The 27463-nt window shown below is 36.5% G+C and overlaps 1 protein-coding gene across 9 annotated transcripts in view; it reads left to right on the top strand.

The window, feature by feature from the left end:
• The window catches only part of CDK14 (cyclin dependent kinase 14), a 639321-nt gene that overhangs the window by 216872 nt on the left and 394986 nt on the right, over nt 1-27463 (top strand). For all 9 annotated transcript variants that reach the window (XM_063606295.1, XM_055114664.3, XM_003809752.7 and 6 more), the window contains one exon: nt 8421-8500. In XM_063606295.1, the coding sequence (XP_063462365.1) occupies nt 8421-8500 (80 nt within the window). The remainder of the gene's footprint in view (nt 1-8420; nt 8501-27463) is intronic.

The raw sequence follows: 27463 nt of genomic DNA on the forward strand, positions 1-27463 counted from the left end.
ATTCCTAAGTATTTTATTCTCTTTGAAGCAATTGTGAATGGGAGTTCACTCATGATTTGGCTCTCTGTTTGTCTGTTATTGGTGTATAAGAATGCTTGTGATTTTTGCACGTTGATTTTGTATCCTGAGACTTTGCTGAAGTTGCTTATCAGCTTAAGGAGATTTTGGGCTGAGACAATGGGGTTTTGTAGATATACAATCATGTCATCTGCAAACAGGGACAATTTGACTTCCTCTTTTCCTAATTGAATACCCTTTATTTCCTTCTCCTGCCTAATTGCCCTGGCCAGAACTTCCAAAATTTAAACATACTTTATATCTTTAAATTGCAGGTATTATTTTACTAATGCACAAATTGTCTAATTTGACAAATGGGAGCCTCTGGAATCTCTTTGACATGCCTCAGTCATTTTTGTACTTAGATGTTCTGTGTCTGTTTCCTTGGCTAAACTATTGGCTCCTTAAATGGGGGGACTTGTCTATATTGTTTATCCTTTACTCCACACACAGGCTCATAGTCTCTCCGTTAATATTTATTGAATAAGGGGTGGGATATTAAAATTTCATTAAGTGAAAGGCTGTCTTATAGAGGAAGACCTAGTTTAGTCTTTGTGGATTCAGATCTTGATTCAGAGAGTAAAACTCACAGGAAGCATTTTTGTCTCAACATAAGGAGGAACTAAATACTTTGAATTTTTATAGAGGAGTTGGGGTTCCATGAAAATGTTTTAGGGACTACTTTGATCCAGGCAGTGAGAGTACAAGGATAGACCATCAAGCCAGTGGGGATCTTTTTGTCTCCTTGGGAGCCTGGATGATTACTGAGGTTACTTTTAATTGTAAGATGATAAGACCCTAAAATCCTTGGTTGACAGATTTTATTTTTAGAAAGGTGCAAATTTGGGTGGTTTAAAATTGCTGAAATGTACATAATTTAATTTTTTCCTATGAACATTATATGCCACTCTAATATTATGTTTCTAAATATTATGAGTTTGTATATTTGATAAAGCATTGATAATGATTAATCATGCTTTAGTAGCAATCAGTTCTTTTTATAGGTAATAATTGTTGATTGAATATGCCCTTTCCTCATTTCATTAAATCTTTTTGCATTGTTAGTCACATCCTAATAAATAGCCATTATACTATTGTTTTATTAATCTTTGGGTTTTATTCAAAAAGAAATTAATGTGTCCATTTTTGCTTTGGTTAGCTGTACTTTTGAGGTTTTACTGAAGAACTATTTGCCCAACCAATGTTCTGAAGCATTTCCCAATGTTTTCTTTTAGTAGTAAGCTTCTACAAGCAAACAATCAACAAAGTGAAGAGACAGCCTACAGAATGGGAGAAAATACTTGCAAACTGTTCAGCAGACAAGGGATTAATAACCAGAATACATAAGGAACTCAAACAAATAGCAAAAACAAAAATCCCTAAAGATCGATTAAAAAATGGGCAAAACATTTGAATAGACATTTCTCAAAAGAAGAGATATGCATGTTCAACAGGTATATGAAAAAATGCTCAACATCATTAAAAATCTGAGAAGTACAAATCAAAACCATAGTGAGATATCATCTCACCCCAGTTAAAATGGCTTTTATCTGAAAGACAGGCAATAACAAATAGCGATGAGGATATGGAGAAAGGGGAACACTTGTATGCTGTTGGTGGGAATGTAAATTAGTACAGCTGCTATAGAGAATACTGTGGAGGAGCGTCAAAAAACTAGAACTACCATATCATCCAGCAGTCCCACTCCTGGGTGTATCTATCCAAAGGAAAGGAAATCAATATGTGGAAGAGATACCTGCACCCCCATGTTTATTGCAGCACTGTTCACAATAGTCAAGGTATGGAATCAGCTTACAAGTGTCCGTCAGTGGATGAATGGATGAGGAAAATGTGATAGATAATACACAATAGAATATTATTCAGCCATAAAAAATAATTAGATATTGTCACTTGCAACATGGGTGGAACGGGAGGACATTAAGTTCGTAAATAAGCCAAGCACTAAGACAAATAGCACATGTTCTCAGTCATATATGGGAACTAAAAAATTGTTCTCATGGAGGTAGAGTAGAATGATGGTTACTGAGGTTGACAAGGGTCGTGGAGAGATGGAGGATAAAGAGGGGTTGATTAATAGGCACAAAAACACAGATAGAAGGAATAAGACTGTTTGGTAGCACAATAGGATGACTATAGTTAACAATAATTTATTGCATATTTCAAAATAGCTGGAGGAGTGGATTTGGAAAGTTCTCAACAAAAAGAAATGATAAATGGTTGAGGTGGTGGATGCCTCAATTACCATAATTTGATCATTACACTTTATATGTTTATATCAATAGCATATGTACCCTGTAAATATGTACAACTATTATGTATCCATAAGTTTTTTTAAAAAGAAATTAATTTAAGACAAACTAGTTTTAGTCTTCTTCCACTTCTCTCTGTATTACTTTGATATAGATTATGACAAGGTGTAATTGCTGACAGTTTACCTTGAAATTTTAATTTATTTTTCTGGAATAAAGTATTGTAGTTAGCACTTTTAGGATATTCCTGAAGAGTAAACGTTAAACAGTGTTGAGATGACTTCTTATTCACACCTGAATCAGAATTGAATTTAGATGACAGTAACAATGTCATGAATATTTAGTTAAGTTTAATTTTTGAAATATGTATGTAATACAGTATAGTGAGCATTTTAACTAGCATATAAAGAGGGAATTAATAAATGAAACACTATTAATATAACTTTAAAAATATTTTTAATAACTTTGCCAAAAATCTGTAAATTCTTCCGAAAATATTGTCCTTGCCCTACTCCAGCATTCTACTGTCACTCCCTCCAAAGTATCTACATTTCCTTCTATTGCTTCTAGACCAATACCACAAGGAAACGAGCATTGTATATGTCTGCACTTGGTATTATTTTCCTTTGCAGTTTCTCTTGAGACAAAATCATAATGGAAGAGAGAAGCAGAATATATTAAATTTCCCAGATTATATTAAATTTATTTTGGGTATATTGCTTTAATTTCCTCCATATCTTGTAGACATAATTTCTTCTAGGTGTTAGCACATGGACACTGTTTTCAGAGATGACACAGATAATATTTGTAATTTTGTTTTCTTGTGCTAAGATAGTCTATTAATTTGAAGTAACTAATGGAATAGAAGACCTTTAGGCTTTCCTTTGAGAATTTTTTTCCATAAGGAAGTTCTCTTTAAGCATCATCTTTTGAAACTGGAAAATGTACTTTGAGCTAAGTGGGGAGTTTTCCTTTATTGTTTTTGCAGAACATTAAATGAACAAATGAATGGGTGAAAAAATAAATAGGCTGTTTTCTTTATTGATAACTTCTCTCAGCACTATGGGAGGCTGAGATGGGCAGATCACGAGGTCAGGAGATGGAGACGATCCTGGCTAACACGGTGAAACCCCATCTCTACTAAAAATACAAAAAAAATTAGCTGGGCGTGGTGGTGGGCGCCTGTAGTCCCAGCTACTCGGGAGGCTGAGGCAGGAGAATGGTGTGAACCTGGGAGGTGGAGCTTACAGTGAGCTGAGATCATGCCATTGCACCCCAGCCTGGGCGGCTGAGTGAGACTCCGTCTCAAAAAAAAAAAAAAAAAAAGAAAACTTCTAGACCTTGCTTTACTCCCACAAGAAAATTTTATATTTACAAATTTAGGGCACACAGATGTGTGGACAGAGTTTCTGAAATTGACAGATTTGGATTTGTGCTTTGTGCTTAGAAACAGTTTGAAAGTTGGATCCCCTTTCAGCCTGGCTCTACCTGGCTACCCAGTATCCCCATGTCCTGTGCATGGAGATATTCTCCCCACTCCTGCCCAGTGCAGTTCTTCCTGGTACGGCACTTTGGAGTTCATGTCGCCTGATGGGCAGACTAAAGCAATGAGTCATGGCTCCTTTGGGCTAAGCTGGGAATGACAGTTATTGGAAAAATAAGAGAATAAGCATAAAGAATCTCTGAAATAAAATGGCTCTCTATACAGCTTAAAGCAACTACAGGCAAATTTGGCAGTAACTGCAATAGAACATTCTGTGGTAATATTAGCACAATTTAGAGCCCTTTTTATTTACCTGAATTAACATCTCCACTGGCAATCAAGCCCTCATTGCCTTCTATTCATTAGCCTTTGATTTAATTAATAAGACTTGTTGAAGAGGGATCTTCAATGTTTTTCTGTAAACAGCTCTAATTTATTGATTCAATTTGAATTTTGTGATTATTTCAAGTTATTTAAATCAACGTTTGAATTATATGTTCGAAGTTTTCATAAAATAGGTTAAATCCACAAGATAATTAGAAGACACAATGTTCATTTTGTTTTTCATACAGTAATATATCTTTTTGATATCTTTAAAAATTTCCATTTTGTAAATGAGTTAGTAACTTAGACTGTCAAATATTTCAGGTCATATTAAACTTTAAAATAAGGCTGGACACAGTGGTTCACACCTTAATCCCAGCACTTTAGGAGGGTGAGGCAAGAGGATCACTTGAGCCCAGGAGTTCAAGACTATCCTGGGCAACATAGTGAGACCTTTTCTCTAAATTTTTTTTTTTTTTAAATTAGCCTGACGTGATGGCATGGCTCTGTAGTCTCAGCTACTCTGGAGGCTGAGGTAGGAGAATCTCTTGAGCCCCGGAGATGGAGGCTGGAGGCTGCAGTGAGCCATGATCATGCCACTGCACTTCAGCCTGGACAACAGAGTGAGACCCTGTCTCCAAAAAAAAAAAAAAAAAAGGTTTAAAATATACATGAACAAAAGGTAGACTATTAAAAAATTTCTTAACGTTATTTTTTCCACAGCTATCTTTTCTAAAAGTAGACCCAGTGACTTAACATTTTTACCAGGCTTTAGAACTGAGAGACTCAGTAGTTGTTGAGTGTTGAGACACGTAGATAAAAAGTAATTAAGAAAGGAGAAAGTCACAATGACTCTTAGGTTAAAGAGCAATTTGATAATCAATGTAATTCTTAATGAGAAACCAATGAAGCAATCGTAGAAAAGGGAGATGCTGATTAGTGGTCTTTGCTCAGATTATTAAAGGTTAGTGAGTGTTTTGAAACATGTCTGCTGGATGCAAAAAGGTTAATTAACAAAGCATTCTACAAATTCTTAAGGAATATAAAAAACTTAAAGGAAATAAAAACTTTTCTATATGTAGATGTAGTAAACATAAAGAGACCACACCTTTTATTTATAAAAAGAAAATAAACATTTAAACCTAACATGAAAGATGTTGAAAACTTTATAAAATGTTGGTATTTTTGAAATTTTTGGAAATAATACTTTTAGTAATTTATTCTGGACTTATTTTGCAGGTATGATGAGGAAAATGTTAGTATACTATTATAACAGCATTAATATTCACCCAGTGAAATCTACTCTGTGCCAAGAAGGTCCTAGATACTGAGCACATATCAGTTGATAAAACAGAAAAAGTCCCCTTCATTTCTGGAACTTATGGTGTAGTATATATTTTAAGGAAATTTTAGTTTGAAGTGATGTAATACATAAAATCTCAGTGTCATGAACTGTTGAGATGATCATAACTTATTAAAAACAAACACTTGGAGGTTCAATTCATGCAGAATTCAGAATATGAATTCCATGAACCTAGGTCTTGTTTTTTTATGCAGTTATTATAGAAAATATTTTCAAAGACCTTTTTCACTACGAAAATAATACAAATTAGTCAGTGAAATTACTTAGGGGGAATCCATCTTTAGTTGCACTTAAAAAATGAGTGTTGATTCAATTAAAGGCTGGTGTCCTTTCAGTGTGTTACAAGGCAATCATAGTTTCATGCCTGAGAATGTACTTCAAGTACACAACCTACAGAAGCATGTGGTTCCTATATTCCAGAACTCAGTTCACAATACGTGATATATAAAAGTTAATGCTCTCAAGAGAAATGGAAAGCTCTGCGGGAAAAAGGTTGTGTGTGTGTTTTATGGGTGAGGGGAAAATATCTGTAAATGAGGGGAAAATTCCAAGCAGTTCCTGGAATCAGTTACTGCCTCCTCAGGGAGCCAGTGATGAGCTCAACTGGGCTGAGAAAAATTCATGCAGTTATCAGCACTAACTGCATCCCAGCCTCAAGCCCTGCCAAAGTGCTTAGTCCTAAAAGATGAAGTGAAGAGTACAAGGTGCAGTCTCCAGCTGAACCCCATGTGCATAGTAATTTTTTTTGCCTGCATCTGGGTACCTAGAGCACAAACAGGATTAGAAAAATCAAGAAAATATACTCAGGAGAAGAAGTTGCAGAACAGAAAAGCAGCAGGCCTGTCCTGTCTGCTAAAGCAGAAAGAAAAAGAAACACAACTCCTAACCTTGAGGAGATGGTATGTTGTGGAGCCTTATAATCAGGTCTCCCTATCCCATTACTGTAACCAATAATAATGTATTTCCGCAATCAGTTCAATGAGAAATGCCACTAGGATGGTTCAACTATGATGAAGTCCTTGTTCTTTTGGGTTTTATGTCTATGGCAGTTTTTTGAGCAAAAGCAGACCAAATAGATGTAGGTTTAAAAAAGAGACATTCAAATTCTTTCAAACTCAGACACTGGATTCTCTGGCCCACATAAGTTCTCCTTTGCTAGTTCTTTAACCTCTAGAGATTTTTGGTAGCCATTTAAATTGCAACAAGAGACCATATTTGACCTATTAAATTGGCAAAATCAGACACTGAGAACATATAGTGTAGGTGAAGGAGGAGAGGCAGGGGAGCTCTATTTGGTATAGGAAAGGATACCAAATATTTATATTGGTATCCTCTATGTAGGATGCTTCTCCAATATTCATCAAAATTGGAGATCAGAAATGCACATACCTTTGACCTTGCAATGGCACTTTTAGGAATTTAACTTACAGACATATTTTTACAGGATGGAATTACACATACAAGAATATTTATTACATCATTGTAGTAGCAAAATTTGGGAACAAGCTACGTAGCTATCAACAGAGGACTGGGATTAAACTTAGTATGCTATACTCATACATAAGAACACCCTGTGGTTTTCGAAAGCAAAAGGCAGTTTTCTATGAATTTATGTCACCAAAATATGTTGTTAAGTGTAAACAATATAGAGTGTACTCTGTATTGTATACCACTATTTGTGTATGTGTGTATATGTGTATATTTATGTGTATATATATGTGTGATACATATATATGTAAGTCTATATATCTTGTACCTTTTACATTTTTAATACAGTTGTCTCTCCATGTTTGAGGTTTCTGCATCTAGATTCAACCAAATTTGGATTGAAAATAATTGGGAAAAAAGACATAATAAACAATTAAAATGATATGTGTAAAAAATACAGTATAACAACTATTTACATAGTGTTTATATTGTATTAGGTATTATAAGTACTCTAGAGATGATTTAAAGTGTATGGGTGGTGGGCACAGGCTTTATGCAAACACTACAGCATTTTGTGTAATAGACTTACACATCCTCAGACTTGGTATCAAAGGGGATCCTGGAACCATTCCACTGAGGATTATATGTGTGCTTTTGTTTTTTCCTATTTTAATTAACAAACAAACCAAATAAAGTATGGTTCTAGGCCCAGTGTAGGTAGAAAATAGAACAGTCAAGGAGGGGACTAATATAGATAGTTATGTCTTTGATTGATGGCAGAAATGACTGGATAAAAAGTTAACTCCATAGCACAATCTTACTTTTAATTGGCGCCAACACATATTTAGAATGTGTCTGGAAGGACCATCTGCTTTGGATAGGTCTTGTGTAATCTTGTAATGGTAAAATATTCATAACTTTTTTGATGACATACTGTAATATAAAGCACAACTAGACCAAATATAATTTTAGGAGGTCGTAGTAAAAAAGAAAAAAAAAGAAAAAAAGGGGAATTTTTTCCTTTTTTTTTTTTTTTGAGAGAGAGAGAAGAATGTCAAGTTTCTGTCCTTGGGAATTGAATGACCTCAGCTAAAGACTGAAAATGAAGACATTTCAGCAGAAGGAACAAAGAGGGAGCTATTGGAGAAACAAAGGAACAGAGTTATTTTTGACTGCATGATTTTTAATTAATCTGAGAATAATTATCAAGTGTGGTGATTTGGTTAAATACTAGTTTCATTCTGGAAGGAACACAGTGAATCACAGAAAAATTCAGTTAAATCTTGGCCTATGCAAGTATGAATATTTAAAATGTGAATATTTATGATGATGATACAGAATTCCCAGCCGAAACCTTGCTTTGGTGGTATAATTGAATCACTGACATTTTTAGCATAAAAGTGAATTTATTTAGTTATATAAATTATAAGGAAGACAATTAGAACTATAATGGGCACATATTTTCATGAATTCACTTATCTTTCATTTCTCACAGGGTAAATGGGAAGTTGGTAGCTCTGAAGGTGATCAGGCTGCAGGAAGAAGAAGGGACACCTTTCACAGCTATCAGGGAAGGTAGGCACTTCTCCTTGTTGATACTGCTTTTGTGTTTCTATGGTCCCCGTAGCTATTTTAATATTATACACCTCTGAATATGCTGAGTTTTAAAATTACAGGATTGTATGTTTCATTAAAATGTGTAAACTGAAATTTAAAAATCAGTATCTCTTGCAGTCATGTCAAATCATGTTAAATGAAACAAGATTATCTGCTGTGTGCTCAGATGTGGAATAAAATGCTGTGCATTAATGGTGAAGCTATCTAGGTAACTGAGGAATTTTGTATGTCTGCTATCATTTACAGAGTTCCTTAGATACATATTAGTTTAACATTATTCCGTATTGATGATTTTTAAGGAAAAATCTTTAAAAATGGGGATTTGTCATGCCATCTTACTAGTCATTTGAATTTCTTTTCTTCCTTTGTTTCTATCCTTTACTGTACTTTTACTGGTTTTTCTGATTGGAAGAAGATAACATAGACATTCTTTATATATTAGGGTCATTTATGTTGTGATATTTTCCTCTAGTGTGTTATTTTCTAAAATTTCTTTTATAATGTAGTTGTTTGCTACATATAAGATTTTATTTTTTATTAAATTAAATAGCTCTATCTTTGCTTTGTTACCTGCATAGAAAGGCTTTTGTATTCCAAGAGAATAAAATATCTTTTTTTTTAAATTAGTGGGAACTTTTCAGTTCAGTTTAATAAGTTTTAGGATAAGTAGGTTTACCTCTACTACATTTTTAAAAGTGCAGATTATCTTGACATAAGACTTCAGTTTATTTTTGCATTGAAAGGATCACAGCTATTATTCTCTTCATCCATAACAAGATAAATTGGTGGTTTGCTGCAATAATTTATCAAGGTATTGATGAACTAAATGTGGTCTGTCACTGCTTTGGTTTGTTTCCCACAACTGTTGATATGATTTACATGTACAACTATTGATATGATTTACATGTATCATTTTTGAAAATCTTGTTTCTATTTCTACTCTCTCACCTCTTATTCTCCTTTTCATTCAATTTTAATTTTGTTTCCATTGTTTATCTTTAGCGGAAACTGTTCTTATAAAGTTCGTCAGTCACTTGCTTCTTGTCAAGTCAAATGTATACCTCTCTGTCTTATTTTACCCAGCCTTTTAGCAGATTGCATGGTTGAAACAGTCTCTTCTGTGACATCAGATTTTCCAAGTAGGTAGGTTTTTCTCTTAGGCTGACCCTTTCTCTGAGTTAGGGGGAGTTTCAGGACAGGAAAGGGCTTCTTTTTTTTTTTTTTCTGGGACAGAATCTTGCTCTGTCACCCAGGCTGGAGTGCAATGGCACAATCTCGGCTCACTGCAACCTCTGTCTCCCTGGTTCAAGCAATTCTCCTGCCTCAGCCTCCTGCATAGCTGGGATTACAGGCGTGCGCCACTACGCCTGGCTAATTTTTTATTTTTAGTAGAGATGGGGTTTCACCGTGTTGGCCAGGCTGGTCTCGAACTCCTGAAGTAGTGATCCACCCACCTCGGCCTCCCAAAGTGCTGAGATTACAGGCGTGAGCCACTGTGCCTGCCTTTTTTTTTTCTTTTCTAATAAGCACTCTGTCCTAGGTGATATTATTTATTTCATGAGTTTAAAGAGAAGCTATAAGTTGATATCCTACACATGCATCTCTTTAGCTAAGACCTTGTCTTCATCTCCATTTCATATATCCACCTGCCTATTTGGCATCTTCTCTTGAATACAGTAGTATATAAAAAGGATACTACATCACTACCAACTGAGATTCATTTCAGGAATACAAGGCTAGTTTAATCTTTAAAAATCAATCATTGTATGACAGTCATCTCAGACTTAACACATCTGAATGGAACTCATGATCCTCCCACTATAACTGAAACCATGTTCTCCCTGTATTAGTAATAGCAGCATCCAGTGCTTCCTCTACCCAAATCTAGCCATGAACAAGCCCTGTTGATTACCTCTCTAAATGATACCTGAAATCTGTCCACGTTCTGTCTCTCCACTGCCACCCCTAGTCCAGGATACCATCAGTTCTTCCATGGACTTCTGTAATAGCTTCTTAATTATACACCTCACTTCTCTTGCCTTATTACTATCCCTTCTCTACTCTGTTAGCCGTATAATATTTTTGAAAACTAAAATCATATTATGTCAATCCCCTTATTTAAAATTGCTTCAAGTCCTATATGACTGATTTTCTTCAAACATGCTATAGAGTTTCCTGTCTCAGGAATTTTACACATGTTGTTCCCCATGGCTGGAATGCTGTTCCCTGGCTCTTTTTAGATTTAGGGGTCAATTCAAACATCCCATTTCAGAGAGAGTTTCTTTGTCCATTTATCCAAATTAGTGGCTGGCCATCATTTTATGCTTCTTTACTCTCCACATCACACCCTATTTTTATTTCCATTATAATTCTTATTGGAATCTGAAAATTTCTTTCCACTCTGTATATAATCTTAGTGAGGTCAGAGACCTTGTCTGATTGTTCACTGCTGTACCCTCAACATCTAGCATGGTAATCACTCTACAATAGTAAGTGACTTAAGGAAAATCATTAGGTTAGAATCTATAAATATGACAGATTATTAGATACAGTCTGTTCCCTCAAGGAACCTGCCTTGCAGGTGGCAGGTAGAACATATAAATCATAAGTTGAAGAATAATATGTGGTAGCATATTAATGCCAAATTATTTATAAAAGATTTTGAAATCTAAAAGATTGTGAAATTATTTCTAAAAGATTGTGATTTTTAAGGAAATTCTTCCATTAGTGATGGGAGGTAAAGTGTTAGCTAGGACTTGAATTAGGCATAAGATAGAAAAACAGTAAAGAGTAGATTGAGGAGAAGTGATCCAGACAGGTATAGAAAAGGAGCTGAGACCAGAAAGCTCAATGCCTTCGCCAAGTGCAGTGAACAGGAGGAATAGTTAAGATCAGGAGTTCTCAATTGATAGAGTGGGAAGGATGGGTAATTATTGCTCCATGGAAGTGGCTTTTGTCATCACAATAATTGAACAATGCAACCATGTTTAGTGGATGAGAGCTTGGCATTTACGTGAGAAACTCTAATACAGAGGGAGGCAAACTATGGCTTGGGGCCTGCTGTCTGTTTTGGTAAATAAAGTTTTATTTGAACGCAGCACTCCAACTCATTTATGTATTGTCTATGGCTGCTTTCTTAGAGTTGAGTACTTTTGACAAACTGTATGGTCCCCCAAACTTAACAGTATATGCTATTTGGCCCTTTCAATAAAAGTTTGTCAATCTCTGCTCTAATACAATAAACAATTGTCTATCGGGGGAAACCAGCCCCCGATATTCAACATGAGTCCTTTTCTATTTTTCCTAAGTGTCGGATGGTCTGAGAAATAAAGGGAAAGAGTACAAAAGAGAGAAATTTTAAAGCTGGGTGTCCGGGGGAGACATCACATGTTGGCAGGTTCCATGATGCCCCCTGAGCCGTAAAACCAGCAAGTTTTTATTAGTGATTTTCAAAAGGGGAGGGAGTGTATGAATAGGATGTGGATCACAGAGATCACATGCTTCACAAGGTAATAAGATATTACAAGGCAAATGGAGGCAGGGCGAGATCACAGGACCGGGGCGAAATTAAAATTGCTAATGAAGTTTCGGGCACGCGTTGTCATTGATAACATCTTATCAGGAGACAGTGTTGGGGAGCAGACAACCGGTCTGACCAAAATTTATTAGGCGGGAATTTCCTCATCCTAATAAGCCTGTGAGCTCTACGGGAGACCAGGGCTTATTTCATCCCTTATCTACAACCGTAAAAGACAGATATTCCCTAGGCGGCCATTTTAGAGACCTCCCCTTGGGAATGCATTCTCTTTCTCAGGGGTGTTCTTTGCTGAGAAAAAGAATTCAGCGATATTTCTCCTATTTGCTTTTGAAAGAAGAGAAATATGGCTCTGTTCTGCCCGGCTGTCAGGCAGCCAGACCTAATAGTTATCTCCCTTGTTCCCTGAACATCACTGTTATCCTGTTCTTTTTTCAAGGTGCCCAGATTTCATATTGTTTAAACAATTTGTGCAGTTAACACAATCATCACAGGGTCCTGAGGCGACATTCATCCTCAGCTTATGAAGATGATGGGATTAAGAGATTAAAGTAAAGACAGGCATAGGAAATCACAAGAGTATTGATTGGGGAAGTGATAAGTGTCCATGAAATCTTCACAATTTATGTTCAGAGATTGCAGTAAAGACAGGTGTAAGAAACTATACAAGTATTAATTTGGGGAACTAATAAATGTCCATGAAATCTTCACAATTTAGGTTCTTCTGCCATGGCTTCAGCCGGTCCCTCTTTTCAGGGTCCCTGGCTTCCTGCACAATTATCTCATGTCCCACAAGCTTTTTTTTAATGTCTTACTGAGCATTCATGCAGGTGAAAAATCTTTATATTTATGAGCCCAAACCCAACTATTTTGCATATAAACAAAATATGCTGTGCACAGATTTAATATATACCAAACTATCTGGGAATACAACTACAGTGTAAATCATGGAAAAATTGTATTGTGTTTTGTTTAAAACTTTACAACTTGTTCATATTTTGGAAAAATTCCTTAGTGGCAGTGCTGCTTGTGTTATTTAATTCAATAATGCAATATCCCACAGTCTGCATTTGTAGTGGTTGTGCTTATGCTGATTCTGTACATAGATGTGAGCACCACTCTTCAGTGTGTTCCGGTATAGTTGTGTCTACTTACATATTTAAAGACTTTGTTTTATTATAAATTAATTTTTATTTATTTTTTGTATTAGTTACATATAGATATAAATTAATATATTTGAAATTATATTTATATATAAATATTTGAAATTATGTATGTGTATCTTGTTATATATGAATTCCATTTCATAATAGTAAAGGCAAAAAAAGTAGTAAAATATTTGTTATATAAAGAGGGTATTGGCTTTGATGGGATTGAAAATGACTGAGGTAGAACAATAGGTTTTTGTTAAGCTGTGGAGGGAGATAAGGTTAAAAGTGCTACTGAATTTAATTATACAGTAGACCCTGAATATGAGAGAGGAGAGGGACAGGGATTCTGGGCCAAAAAGGAACCAGAAGAAAAATGAAACTGGCCAGCAGGCAGGATTCCTGGTATGCAGGGTGTGCACTAGAATTAATCAACCTAACCTTACTGTTGGTGCTAGTCTTGGTCCAAGGTGACAAGAAGGTTCGTAGTGGTATTGAAGGACCAGTGTGACAAGCAGGCCCATCAGTGGGAGGTTCAAGGGAAGAAGCAAGTAGGATCACATTGAAGTTGTTGATGATCTTCTTATTCACTTTGGCTGGGTGTGAGGCAAGCTCCTGAGGCACATTAAAGGTTAGCTTCTGGGAAACACAGAGAAGCGGGGAATGCAATGAATCCTTAGCACACTGAGACCTGGCTTTGACTGGCAACATAATTTCATTTTAAGCCTTGAGATGAGCTTAGGAACTGGCCCTCAGTTGCGGTTGTGTTGTAGAATGCAGGGCTGTGTAGGTGGGATCTTGTTCTGTGGGTTAGAGAGCCTCTGAAGACTTTAGAGTTGGGCATATTAGGGACAAAAATCTGATATTCAGATAGGATATCAATTAGAAAAAGAAGAAACTGGAAGCTGATAAGTCAGTCATTCAGTGTGTTGCAGATTTGAAATTATGGGTTTATTAGATGTTAGTAACAAAAAATAATATTCTATAGAAAGAGATGTCAGAGCTAGGTGAAGTATTGATTACAGATTGAGAGGAAAATGTCAATGGTTTTGAGTTTGACTGAGTGAAAAAATAGGGCCAGAGATAGAAATAGTTGGTGATTGCATGGAGAATTGCTTTTAAGACTTCACAGTTTAAAAGGCTGATATCCGATATAATCTTCATATGCTAGCCCTTTGAAAAAGTTTTAAATTTTTATTTTGTAGAATTTATATTGTTTATAGAACCTGTATTATAAATATGGAATTAAGGCTCAGAGGGGTTAGATGACTTGTCTAAGGAGCAGGATCTTGTACCTAGACCTTGTTAGATTTCAACAGGGTCATTACTGACATTTTGGAGTAATCAATTTGGGTTTTAGGGATTTTGAGCTCATGAGACATCTGTATGAAAATGTCTTGTTGGGAATGTGGGAGTGCAGCTCACAAGAGTTTAGCATAAGTAGTATATATGTACCATGGTCGTTAAGAGGTTGAATCATGTATAACATTTTTGTGGAAGCGAATGTTGAGTGAAAACGGAGTCAGTTACAAGGCAAGGTAGAAACTCCCATGGGAAGCTGGAGGTGATTTCTCTTATGTTGTACAGTGATGAAAAACAAAGTCAGAATCAAAACCTACTGATTTGTGTATGTTGATTTTGTATTCTGCAACTTTACTGAATCAACATACACAAATCAGTAGGTTTTGATCCTGACTTTGTTTTTCATCCATGTACAGTATAAGATAAGCCACCTCAATTAGTTTGCTAGGGCTGCTGAAAAAAAGTACCACAGCCTGGGTAGCTTGAACAACAGAAACTTAATGTCTTGCAGTCTTGGAAGCTGGAAGTCTGAGAGTAAGGTGTCGTGGCCCTCCAAATGAGGGCAATGAGGAAGGATCTGTGCCAGCCACTCTCCTTAACTTGTAGATAGTGGTCTTCTCCCTGTGTCTTCACATCATTTTTCCTATGTACCTGTCTGCATCCAAATTTTCTCTTCTTACAAGGACAATAATCACTTTGCTTTAGGGTCCACCCATATGACATCATTTCAACTTAATTACCTTTTTGAAGACCCTATCTCCAAATACAGTCCTATTCTAAGGTACTAAAGGTCAGGACTTTAACATGAATTTTTTGGGGGGACACAGTTCAGCCCATAACAGCACTTAATGGCTTTGGGCCTTAGTAACCCTATGTATTAATCCATTCTTGCACTGTTGTAAAGAAATACCTGAGACTGAGTAATTTCTAAAGAAAAGAGGTTTCATTGGTTCATGGTTCTGCAGGCTGTACCAGAAGCACAGCATCTTCTGGAGAGGCCTCAGGAAACTTTCAATCATCCTATAAGGCAAAGGGGAAGCAGGCACGTCTTACATGCTGAAGCAGGAGGAATAGAGAGAGGGAGGAGGTCCTATACACTCTTAAACAACCAGATTTCATGACAGCTCACTGATTCACTATTGATATGACAACACGAAGGGGGATGGTGTTAAACCATGATAAACCACCCCAGATCCAATCACCTCCCACCAGGCCCCACCTCCAATAATGGGGATTACAATTCAACATGAGATTTAGGTGAGGGCACAGACTCAAACCATGTCACCCTACTTGCAAAAAATAGGAGTTGGATTATGCCATCTCTTAAGAACTACTTTGGCGTTGTGGTTTTGATTTCCCAAAGAATCTTTAAACTCAGAATTTGGAATGTTCTGGAGATCAGGGAATGATAGAAAAATAGTTGAGGCCTTGATCACAAAATGGCATTTTATTTTCTATTGAATAAAATATTTTAATGTCTTTCTAATAAAGTCTGACTTCTGAGTGATTTTTTTTTTTTGTAGCAGTAAATGACTTCAAGGAAGAGAAATTAAACTCTGGGTCAGTTTTTGTTATTTGTTTTTTTCTTGCCTTCTCATTCTGCCTTTCATATTCTTATTTTTCTGCTGTTTATATCTGGAAGCAAAAGGCATCATCATTGCTTAGCCTTTCCCCATTAATACTTCTGGAAGTCCAGACACAATAACTCCTCTGTGTATCTGGTGGTAGAATTTGAAATATTTAGGGCAATGTGGGAGACATTTGGGATATGTTCAGTTTTACATTGATGAGGAAGCAGCATGGTGTGTTCAACTGAGATAGAACACCTGAATTTGAATTTGCCCCTCTTCTGCTGTTTTGATCAATTTCTCATTTACAAAATATCAACAGCGGGAAGGTTTCAGAATAGGAAAACACCATGCACAGTAAAGTAGTTTGTAAGTGGCTACTTCCCACTCACAGGCTTACCTAGAAACTTGGATTTTAAGGCATAATTTTCACCTCAAGTGGAAATACTTGAAGCAACTCTAATCTAACCTAGATTTATGTCCAAAGATGTACTTTGAATTTTATCTCTCATTGAGCTAGAGTGTGTAATGGATTAATTCAAGTTCAGGTGCTTTGAAACTCATTCTGTCCTCGATGGCAGCTTGGAGAAATTAAGTTGTAGTGCTCAGGGTCAGCTTTTCTATTTTAATTTAGAATCATTATATAGCATCATCTTGGTTTATGAGGAACAGATAAAGGGCTGGGAGATACAGGAGAGGTTTGAAAGAGAGTGGATAAAATGTCTTAGGATATTCCATCTTTCAAACAACTTTTAAGTGTTAAGTGTGTATGTTCTTACTCTCTGATATTGTATTCTAGACTTCCACGTTTTTTGTTGTCTTAAGATTTTCTTAGACAGGCATGAGGTGAATGAACCAGTTGTCTCTTTTCATAGATTCTTGAATATGTGATGGTTTTCTTAGGTGAGAATTATGCTTAAAGAGAAATCTAGATACTCTAATAGGGAACGACTTTAAATTAAAATGGTAGCAGTATAAATAGACAATATTTGGTGTGTGCTTGCACAGCCAGAGCCTAGTCTCACTTAACACTCACAAAACCCTCTAAGGTAGGTACTATCATTATTGCTATTTTGAGGTTAGTAAAGTTAGGATTGGAGAAGTCACTTACCTAAGGTTAACGCTAGCATGTGGTAGAGCTAAAAGCTGAACCTGGCTGGGTGCGGTGGCTCACACCTGTAATCCCAGTACTTTGGGAGGCGGAGGCAGGCGGATCACCTGAGGTCAGGAGTTTGAGACCAGCCTGTTCAACGTGGCAAAACCCCGTGTCTACTAAAAATACAAAAAAATTAGCCAGGTGTGGTGGCGGGCACCTGTAATCCCAGCTACTAGGGAGGCTGAGGCAGGAAAATCACTTGAATCTGGGAGGCAGAGGTTGTAGTGAGACAAGATCACGCCACTGCGCTCCAGCCTGGGTGACAAGAGTGAAACTCCATCTCAAAAAAAAAAAAAAAAAAAAAAAAAGCTGAACCTGAGCAATCATACGTCAGAGCCTATACTTAAACGTTTTACTCTGCTAGATTTTATGTAGAAATTTTGAATTCATGCTTCATTTTCATTTCATACAGAGGGTTGTGTTATTGCCATTAAGTCAAGGTTAGCAAAAAAGATAGGGATTTTGAGGGGGGACATGGGAAAAAATTTATTTATAAAAGTGATAACGCATTTTTCAATAAAGAAAGGAAGGCAACATCCACATAGGACAAGAAAGGGTCTAAAAGAGGTAAGGAACAAATAGATTCAACACAATATAACTCAGAGACAGTAGAAACATGTAGAGGAAAAGGGGACCTCTCATGGTAAACTCTGTAGTATTGAACTTTTTGTTTGGGTACATTCTTTTTAATACATGTCTGAGTATTCCCATGTGCTTTATCCACCTTCTCTCTCTTCCTTTCTCCACCCTTCTTTATGTATTTTTTTCATTATTCATTCTATTAGAATTCTGTGGAAACATTTTAGATTTTTAATACAAAATGTGGTACCAGGAAGGCAGAGGTAGATATAAACTGAAAAAGAGATAAAGGAAAAAGAACAACTTCTTTTATTTCAAATATTTGGAATTAGTTAACCTGCTTGTAAAATGAATAATTTTATGATTTAATTGTAAAATTTGTACTGTATAATTAAAATATTCTAATAGTACAATAAATGTTATATGAATTATTGATATTACTTTTACAAATTTTTTAAAGTTATAAAATGGAAAATAAGACTGATTTTAATTGAGTCATTAAAATTTTGGTGTTTGACTGATACTTGATTCTCTACCTTACATTTTTCTTTTTTAATGTTCTAGCCTATCTGTTTTTGTTGTTTTTCATTAACCATACCATTTTTCCTTGTAACTGTATGGTACAATTGCTTGTGAAGTTTGTATATGTAATCGAGTTATAATTCAATTGATAATTAACCAGTCTAGATTTCATTTCTTGCATTTCATGTTTGGGGTGTTGTATTGCTTTTCTAGGGCTTCTGTGATAAATTACCACAAATTTGCTGGCTTATTCTTTTGTAGTGCTGGAGAGTAGAAGTCCAAAATCAGGATATTGGCTAGTCCATGCTTCTTTTAAAGGCTATAGGGAAGAAATTCTTGCTAGTTTTTTCCTAGCTCCTGGTGGCTTCCTACAATCTTTGGTGTTCTTTGGCTTATTGTTACATCACTTCGATCTCTGCCTCCGTCTTCACATGGTCTTCTCTCTCTCTGTGTCTTCTCCTCTTATAGGGACATCAGTCATTGGATTTAGAGCCCACGCTAATCCAGTATGGCTTCATCTTAACTTAGCTAATTATGTCTGCAAAGGCCCCATTTGCAAATAAGGTCACCTTCTGAGGTTCTGGGCTGACATAAATTTCTGGGAGACACTATTCAACCTGCTACCAGTGTTTATTTTTCTCAGTTTCACAGGGAGATTTGTAGGTCATAATGGACTGGGACCTGCATTGCACCTTTGAAAGCTTAGGAGAAAAATGTACTACATGGTGGTTTTGATAACACTCTTCTTTGTTTTCTTATTACTGAAGTTTGCATATAATAGACAATGAATGAATATAGATAACTTTCTCCAATGTGATTTATTTTTGTTTCTCTCCATATAGGCTCTTTTGTTATTGTTATTCATTTATTTTTGTTTTCAAGCAAAATATCATTCTCTGTGGATTATTGAATGACATATGAACTGTGGCTTGTGTGAAGATAGATTACATCTGTCAAGTTAGTGAGTATGATTGAGACATTGGTAGTCTGGGATTGGAAGCAGGAAGAACTGATATAATGGAGACCTCTAAAGCTACTAAGTTGCTGTGAAATGATAAAGGTCTACTTCCACGATTCTATACGTTGGCCACTGGGATTTCAGACACATTTACACAAAGACAAAATGTTCCAGGCTGTTCTGTTGGAGTCTTTTTTTATCCAGATATGCCTTTTATCCAGGTATATGGACATTTTTTATCCAGATACATCTTTTTTATCTTTGAGTAGATTCCTGGGCTGTCCCATAAGAGCCTTTTTTTATCCAAATATATAGCTTTGATGATCAAATACAACCTAAATGATAAGTATATAATCATCTTTGGTTATAACTGAAATTATTTTGTCAATATCTGGATGCCTAGATACTTCTTACCCCTATCACCTTCCCAGTGGAGAGAGGACATCTGCCAAAAGAGAACTCAGGTCCTCTGTTCCCTCCCTTTTCCCTGACCTGGAGTCTCTTGCACTCAGGCTCCTGAAAGCTAAGTTGAGAGAGTGGGCACAGATGGGAAGAGGGGCTCCTGGGACATAACCTCCTTCTTTAATAGACTGGAGGGCTGTGGCAGGGAGAGGAAGAAAGGACGAACAGTTGTTTCCATTTGTGTTTTGTCAATATCGCTGTTTGGAATTGTTCATCCTCTTGCAATTATTTCAAAATTAACAAGTTGATTATAGATGGAATTTTCAGTGAAACATTATGTTAATGCAACATTTGACCCTCTGTAGTAGGTGACAGGTTAAATTAGGTTTCTTCAAGGGTCTTAATAACTTTTTTTAAGACTCAGAAATTCTTTGCTCAGCCTAGACATTTCTGAATTCAGCTGTTTTATTGGCAACTGTTTTTAAAGGCACTATTTGTAGCATCATTGTTGGAAGTACATGAATCCTATATAAGCTAATTAGGAATCTAAATCAGACTTTAGAGATTACCTTGTCCAGGGGTTTCTCAGTTGCATCCTCATGGTCTTCAAGCTATGTGTTTGGTCTTACAGTAAATTTTAATAAATAGTGACCAGAAAGAGGTCCAGGGCCTGGTTTCTGAAGCCTGACTGCCTGGATTGCAGTTTGGACTTCATTCTCATCTAAGTGTATGATTTTGAGCAAGTCTTAAACTTGCTGTGCCTCATTTTCCATTTCTTAAAGAGGATGAAAATACAACTCAACTTACAGGCTTCTTGGGATATTATATCTATCAAATATGAACATGAGGCCATAAAATAGAAGCAATCAAGGAATAATGAAAATTTCCTCAAAATGAAAATACATTAAGAGGTATTAAACTTTCAGAAGAACAGTTGGATTGTGAACTCAGAGAAATCTCCCAAAAGGAGATCAAAAAGAGTTATCATCTCTTATGTCTTTGAGAATAAATAATATAGTTATTTGAATTTTCTTCTATATTGTCACTTTCATTTATTTCTGCTTGTGTGTTTGGTCTCTTTCTTATTGGAAGCATCCTTCAGCTACCTGGAGATCTTGTTGATTGTCAGCTCATATTTAAAAGTCAGACTTTAATACACTGTTTGGAAGCTCTGGGTGCTTGGATAGGGAATATTGGTTGGCAGTTTTGTGATGGGGTGAGTTAACCATTTTTTTTTTCTTGCAGTATCTAAGATGTCAGTATTTGGGGGTCGTTTCTTGGAAGGAGGCTTCAGTTTCTACAGAAAAGGATTATTTAATCTCCTGCCTGGAAGATTTCAGTTTGCTGCCCACATTGTGGGGATTGAGTAAGAGACAGAGGTTACAGGGGAGTCTCAACCTTCAACATGCAGATTTTTATTGAATTTACCTATTTTCAGTTCAGATTATGCAGTGTTAGAGAGACAAAAAGGCACCCAAATATTTAAGGCAAAAAAATAATGGGCCTCTAAAAAGGTTTTGGCAGTAGGGATAGATAGGAGATAAATATGTTTGGAAGGGACTTAAGAGGGACACTTGGTAGGGCTTTGTGTTTGACTAGACATGGAGCTTGATGAAGGTGGGGTTAGTCAGGGTGACTTCCAGGATTCTGGATTGGGTAATTAGGTAGATAGTGGAACCAGTAATGAGTAACTGTGGTTGGGGATAGGGGAGGCAGGTGGAGTATAAGAAAGACAATGAGTTCAATTAGTGAGTTTGAAGTCTGGCATTCATGTGGCAGTTGTGTGACATGGTGGTGCAGTTTAGATAACAGGTGTTTGTTGTATCTAAATTGAGAACTTTACAAGTCATATTCGAGTATATGATTAGTTTAATTTTCAATTCCTTGAGGAAGGTTGATGTTACCATCTTCATTTTACTAATCAAGACACTGAATTCCTTGAGGAAGGTTGATGTTACCATCTTCATTTTACTAATCAAGAGGCTGAGGTCCAACAAGATTTTTTTTGTGCAAAGTCACACAAATAATTAAGTGGTAGATATGGAGTTCACCTTGAATATTCTAACCAGGGCCTAGAACAGTGCCTGGCACATGATAGGCACTCAGGGTATGTTGAATGACTGAGTGAATGAATGAATAAGCTCCCATGTTCTTTCTTTGTATTCTATTATATGGCCTTACTATTGGGACAGAAACCCATATGATGAAAATTGTACACAGATTCTTCTCAGGCTTCCCCAAAGCAAAAAGGCAAGATTGAGAGAGCTCCATAAGCGAGGAGCTGGAAATTTTTCAGTCTTGATGGAGACTGTACCTCTAGCTATGTGATCATAAGCAAGTACTTAACATATTTTGTCTTTAGTTTTTTCATTTTTGAAATGGAGACCATATTATTTTAGAGCTTTATAATTAAAATAATATTACCATCATGAATCTTTTACCTGGAAAAAAGATCTATAATTGTATCACTATTATTCTCAATGCATACATGCATTAATATGATGCACATTTATTGGGTTAAAATATTTTTTAAACCTTCTAACAATCACCCTTTATGTCTGTCACTGAAAAAATTAACATGAATTGCTTAAAGCGTTTTTATAATTGACAGGCAAAAATTTTGTAAATGGAAGATAAAAATCCATGAGTCTAGACTGTAATTCTAAGTAAGCTTATGTAAATTGCCACAATTGTTATTCTAAGTCTGAGTAATCTGATGGGTGTCTGCCAACTGATATCAACAAAAACTTGTCAAGTGTTAAATCATGATTAAAAACTATGAAAGTCATATGTTTTCTTTTTTATATTAATAATTTTAAAGGATAAAGTTTTTTTTTTTAAATCAAGTAACTGAATTCTTGGCTGCTTTAAATTTGTAAAAAATTTATATGACATTTTGTCCTATTTTGTCAACTAGAAATATAAATTGAGATATGATACTTTTATATTTAAGACATTTTTAGGAGGATTATATAAGCAGTTCTAATCTGAATTCATGTATAACTTCTAAAAATCCCATGGATTTTTTCAGTTCCTACTTTGCCAATCTTTAAAAAACGCTATCTTGTTTGATTTTCACCAAATCTTATGTTATATGTAGATTTTAATATATCCAAGTTACAGGTGAGGAAATTGAGGCCTAGACATAAATAAAATGTCCTGTGTTACAAAACTTGCCAGTAAATGACTGTTAGGATTTACACTGGGATTTTTAAATTGAGGTGTTTGTTCAAAGATAATACATTCTTCCATTCAAAATTTCTGGGTTAATTTTTAAAAATGATGAGAATTTGTAATGTACTTGTAAACTTCTTGTCATGATAGTAATTAACATAGCTACTATAAGTTGCTTTAAAAAAATGTAACCCATGAGCAAGGGGGGTATCTTAAAGTTCAGTTTGACATCTCAAAATCATTTAATGTAATACCATGTTAATAGAATAAAGTTTAAAAATCACATTATTATTCCCATAGATGTAAAAAATGTTCGTTACAAAAGCTAACACCTATTCGTGTTAAAGGCTTAACAAACTTTGAATAGAAAGGAATATTCTCAACATACACACACACAGCCATATTTGTGTATACTAGCAATGAACATGTGGAAAACAAAATTTAGAATACAATACCACTTATAATCACTTTAAATACTTATAATAAAAAAGAAATACCTGGGGATAAATCTAACAAAACATATTTAGAATTTTTGTACTGAAAATTACAAAATCTTGATGGAAAGAAATAAAGGAAGATTAAAATAAATAAAAAGATGTACCATGTTTATGGATTGAAGATCTCGTATTGTTAAGATGACACCTCACCCCAAATTTCTCTATTGATTTAATGTCACACCTGTCAAAATCCCAGCCAGCTTTTTGTAGAAATTGGCCATCTGAGCTACAATTATATTTCATATATTACATTATATGAAAATGTAATGAACTGGAATTGCCAGAACAGTTTTGAAAATGAACAAAGTAGGAAGACTTACACTACGTAATTTCAGAAACTTTGTATAAAGCTACAGAGATCAAGACAGTATGTTATAGTTGTGAAAATAAACATATTGATTCACAGCATAGAATGGAAAGTTCAAAAATGAACCCTGACATTTGTGGGCAGTTGATTTTTAATAAGTTGCAAGGCAATTCAATGGAGAAATAACTTTTTCAATAAATGGTGCTATGACAATTGGATATTCAAATGCAAAAGGATATACACCCTTATATAATAATATACACAAATGTCAACTCAAAATTGATCAAAGACCTCAGTGTAGGAGATAAAAGTTAAAACTTCTGGAAGGAAATCTGGTAGAAAATTTTGTGCCCTTGGATTACACAAATATTTCATAGATATGACAGCAAAAACGTAATATATAAATGAAAATCAATAAATTGGAGTTGTCCTCTTAAAAAGACACCATTAAAGAAATGAAAAGACAAGTCACAAATTGGTAGAAAATATTTCCAAATAATATATTGGATAAAGGATTTATATTAAAAATATATAAAGAGGTCCAAAACTCAACAATGAAAAGACCCCCACAATTTTTTTAAATGGGGAATTTATTTGAATAGACATTTCAGCAAAGAAATATATGAATGGTGAAGATGGCCAAATAGGAACAGCTCCAGTCTACAGCTCCCAGCGTGAGTGATGTAGAAGACAGGTGATTTCTGCATTTCCAACTGAGGTACCGGGTTCATCTCACTGGGAAGTGTTGGAAAGTGGGTGCAGGACACTGAGTGCAGCGCACCGAGCATGAGCCAAATCAGGGCGAGGCATCGCCTCACCTGGGAAGCACAAGGGGTCAGGGAATTCCCTTTCCTAGTCAAAGAAAGGGGTGACAGACGGCACCTGGAAAATCAGGTCACTCCCACCCTAATACTGTGCTTTTCCAATGGTCTTAGCAAACGGTACACCAGGAGATTACATCCCGTGCCTGGCTCTGAGGGTCCTACACCCACGGAGCCTCACTCATTGCTAGCACAGCAGTCTGAGATCAAACTGCAAGGTAGCAGCGAGGCTGGGGGAGGGGCACCCGCCATTGCCCAGGCTTGAGTAGGTACACAAAGTGGCCGGGAAGCTCAAACTGGGTGGAGCCCACTGCAGCTCAAGGAGGCCTGCCTGCCTCTGTAGACTCCACCGCTGGGGGCAGGGCATAGCCAAACAAAAGGCAGCAGAAACATCTGCAGACTTAAATGTCCCTGTCTGACAGCTTTGAAGAGAGTAGTGGTTCTCCCAGCACGCAGATGGAGATCTGAGAATGGACAGACTGCCTCCTCAAGTGGGTCCCTGACCCCCGAGTAGCGTAAGTGGGAGGCACCACCCAGTAGGGGCAGACTGACACCTCACATGGCCGGTTACTCCTCTGAGACAACACTTCCAGAGGAATGATCAGGCAGCAACATTTGCTGTTCACCAATACCTGCTGTTCTGCAGCCTCCGCTGCTGATACCCAGGCAAACAGGTCTGGAGTGGACCTCCAGCAAACTCCAACAGACCTGCAGCTGAGGGTACTGAATGTTAGAAGGAAAACTAACAGAAAGGACATCCACACCAAAAACCCATCTGTACGTCATCATCATCAAAGACCAAAAGTAGATAAAACCACAAAGATGGGGAAAAAACAGAGCAGAAAAACTGGAAACTCTAAAAATCAGAGTGCCTCTCCTCCTCCAAAGGAATGCAGCTCCTCACCAGCAACAGAACAAAGCTGGACAGAGAATGACTTTGACAAGTTGAGAGAAGCAGGCTTCAGACGATCAAACTACTCTGAACTAAAGGAGGAAGTCCGAACCCACGGCAAAGAAGTTAAAAACCTTGAAAAAACATAGACAAATGGCTCACTAGCATAACCAGTGCAGAGAAGTCTTTAAAGGACCTGATGGATCTGAAAACCAAGGCACAAGAACTACATGACGAATGTACAAGCCTCAGTAGCCAATTCGATCAACTGGAAGAAAGGGTATCAGTGATGGAAGATCAAATGAATGAAATTAAGTGAGAAGAGAAGTTTAGAGAAAAAAGAATAAAAAGAAATGAACAAAGCCTCCAAGAAATACGGGACTATGTGAAAAGACCAAATCTACGTCTGATTGGTGTACCTGAAAGTGACGAGGAGAATGGAACCAAGTTGGAAAACACTCAGCAAGATATTACCCAGGAGAAGTTCCCTTATCTAGCAAGGCAGGCCAATGTTCAAGTTCAGGAAATACAGACAACACCACAAAGATACTCGTGGAGAAGAGCAACTCCAAGACACATAATTGTCAGGTTCACCAAAGTTGAATTGAAGGAAAAAATGTTAAGGGCAGCCAGAGAGAAAGATTGGGTTACCCACAAAGGGAAGCCCATCAGACTAACAGCGGATCTCTCAGCAGAAACCCTACAAGCCAGAAGAGAGTGGGGGCCAATATTCAACATTCTTAAAGAAAAGAATTTTCAACCCAGAGTTTCATATCCAGACAAACTAAGCTTCATAAGTGAAGGAGAAATAAAATACTTTACAGAAAGGCAAATGCTGAGAGATTTCTGTCACCACCAGGCCTGCCATACAACAGCTCCTGAAGGAAGCACTAAACATAGAAAGGAACAACCGGTAACAGCCACTGCAAAAACATGCCAAGTTGTAAAGACCATCAAGGCTAGGAAGAAACTGCATCAACTAACGAGCAAAATAACCAGCTAACATCATAATGACAGGATCAAATTCACACATAACAATACTAACCTTAAATGTAAATGGGCTAAATGCTCCAATTAAAAGACACAGACTGGCAAGTTGGATAAAGAGTCAAGACCCATCAGTGTGCTATATTCAGGAAACCCATCTCATGTGCAGAGACACACGTAGGCTCAAAATAAAGGGATGGAGGAAGATCTACCAAGCAAATGAAAAACAAAAAAAGGCAGGGGTTGCAATCCTAGTCTGTGATAAAACAGACTTTAAACCAACAAAGATCAAAAGAGACAAAGAAGACCATTACATAATGAATGGTAAAGGGATCAATTCAACAAGAAGAGCTAATTATCCTAAATATATATGCACCCAATACAGGAGCACCCAGATTCATAAAGCAAGTGTTTAGAGACCTACGAAGAGACTTAGACTCCCACACAATAATAATGGGAGACTTTAACACCCCACTGTCAGCATTAGACAGATCAACGAGACAGAAAGTTAACCAGGATATCCAGTAACTGAACTCAGCTCTACACCAAGTGGACCTAATAGACATCTACAGAACTCTCCACCCCAAATCAACAGAATATACATTCTTTTCAGCACCACACCACACCTATTCCAAAATTGACCACATACTTGGAAGTAAAGCTTTCCTTAGCAACTGTAAAAGAACAGAAGTTATAACAAACTGTCTCTCAGACCACAGTGCAATCAAACTAGAACTCAGGATTAAGAAACTCACTCAAAACCACTCAACTACATGGAAACTGAACAACCTGATCCCGAATGACTGCTGGGTACATAACAAAATGAAGGCAGAAATAAAGATGTTCTTTGAAACCAATGAGAACAAAGACACTACATACCAAAATCTCTGGGACACATTCAAAGCAGTGTGTAGGGGGAAATTTATAGCACTAAATGCCCACAAGAGAAAGCAGGAAAGATCTAAAATTGACACCCTAACATCACAAATTAAAAGAACTAGAGAAGCAAGAGCAAACACATTCAAAAGCTAGTAGAAGGCAAGAAATACTAAAATCAGAGCAGAACTGAAGGA

This window comes from Pan paniscus, chromosome 6, assembly GCF_029289425.2.
Source record: "Pan paniscus chromosome 6, NHGRI_mPanPan1-v2.0_pri, whole genome shotgun sequence".
Classification (NCBI taxonomy): domain Eukaryota; kingdom Metazoa; phylum Chordata; class Mammalia; order Primates; family Hominidae; genus Pan; species Pan paniscus.